The sequence below is a fragment of the Geospiza fortis genome, unplaced genomic scaffold (assembly GCF_000277835.1).
Source record: "Geospiza fortis unplaced genomic scaffold, GeoFor_1.0 scaffold1740, whole genome shotgun sequence".
In the NCBI taxonomy this organism is placed as follows: domain Eukaryota; kingdom Metazoa; phylum Chordata; class Aves; order Passeriformes; family Thraupidae; genus Geospiza; species Geospiza fortis.
Genome location: NW_005055457.1, coordinates 1 through 1,040, shown reverse-complemented (window position 1 = coordinate 1,040; position 1,040 = coordinate 1). Strand labels below are relative to the sequence as shown.

Here is a 1,040-nt window from a genome sequence, read left to right as displayed (position 1 = left end):
CCTCCCGGCAGGCAGGGAGTGCGGGGCTATAGTATAGCGAAAGGTCGGAGCAGTGACGAAGAAGAAATGGCGGGGGCGGGGCAGCGGCAGACCCCGTTCTGAGCAGGGCAGGAAAAAGTCCCAGTACAACGGCTACTCTTACGAACAGAGCTCCACTCACGGTAGAAGACAGGTAGCAGGAGACTGAATCCCGCAGTGGTGACGAATTCTCTCCACATCGACCGCAGCCTCTCTCCCCTCCGAATGCTGAGAGCACAAGAGAGTTAGGGGCTGCACCCAACACCATTTTCCCAGTCTAAATCTTGCAGTATCTCTGCTGTTCACGAGAAACCCCATGTAAAGAGAGAGTAGCCAGCTGCACCCCTCCCTTGAGCTGTGACATCTTCTTTTGTCTCTCTTAAGTAGCCAGTCGTTATTGTCTCCTAGCAACATGTGTGAGGGAAAAAACCCCACAAAAAACAATAGGAGAACTAAAACCCCAACAGCAGCCCTCACCTGTGGTCAAAAACTGGGACTCTTTCATTGATGGGACAGCTGCTAATGATAGGGAAATATATTTCAGAATAAAGGACTTCTTTCCTCTTCCAGCCATCAGAAGGAAGAAATCTTAAGTGTTTGTCTGTTTGTCTGTTTGTCTGTAGCAGATCAACCAAGACTTGAACATCCAGCTCCTAAAGGATGGGTACCGGTTAGATGAGATCCCAGATGATGAGGACCTCGACCTAATTCCCCCTAAATCTGTGAACCCTACCTGCATGTGTTGCCAAGCCACCTCTTCTACCGCCTGTCACATCCAGTAGTGAGGCCAGCAGTGCTTTCAGTGCTTTCCACTATAAAACTTAAGTCATCGCTTCCTCCTATGGTAGGACACGCACCTCTTTGTGTTCATGGAGCCAGAAGAAACTCAAAAATTTATGATTGGTTAATAAGGTATTTTAAACTATGATAAAACAAAAGACAAGTTGATCAAAGTGCCAGGCACTGCCTGGCAGAATGGACTGGTGTGGAGAGCAAATGCAGAGGGGTCCAGAGATACCTCC

General features: G+C 48.6%; 1 protein-coding gene across 1 annotated transcript in view; it reads left to right on the top strand.

The window, feature by feature from the left end:
• LOC102039967 (protein FAM219A-like) overlaps window positions 1-1,034 on the top strand; it is a 4,248-nt gene extending 3,214 nt beyond the window's left edge. The window contains exon 4 of the mRNA XM_014311652.2: window positions 645-1,034. Coding sequence (XP_014167127.1) covers window positions 645-800 — 156 coding nt within the window. The 3' untranslated portion in view covers window positions 801-1,034. The remainder of the gene's footprint in view (window positions 1-644) is intronic.
• The last annotated feature ends 6 nt before the right edge of the window (window positions 1,035-1,040 follow it).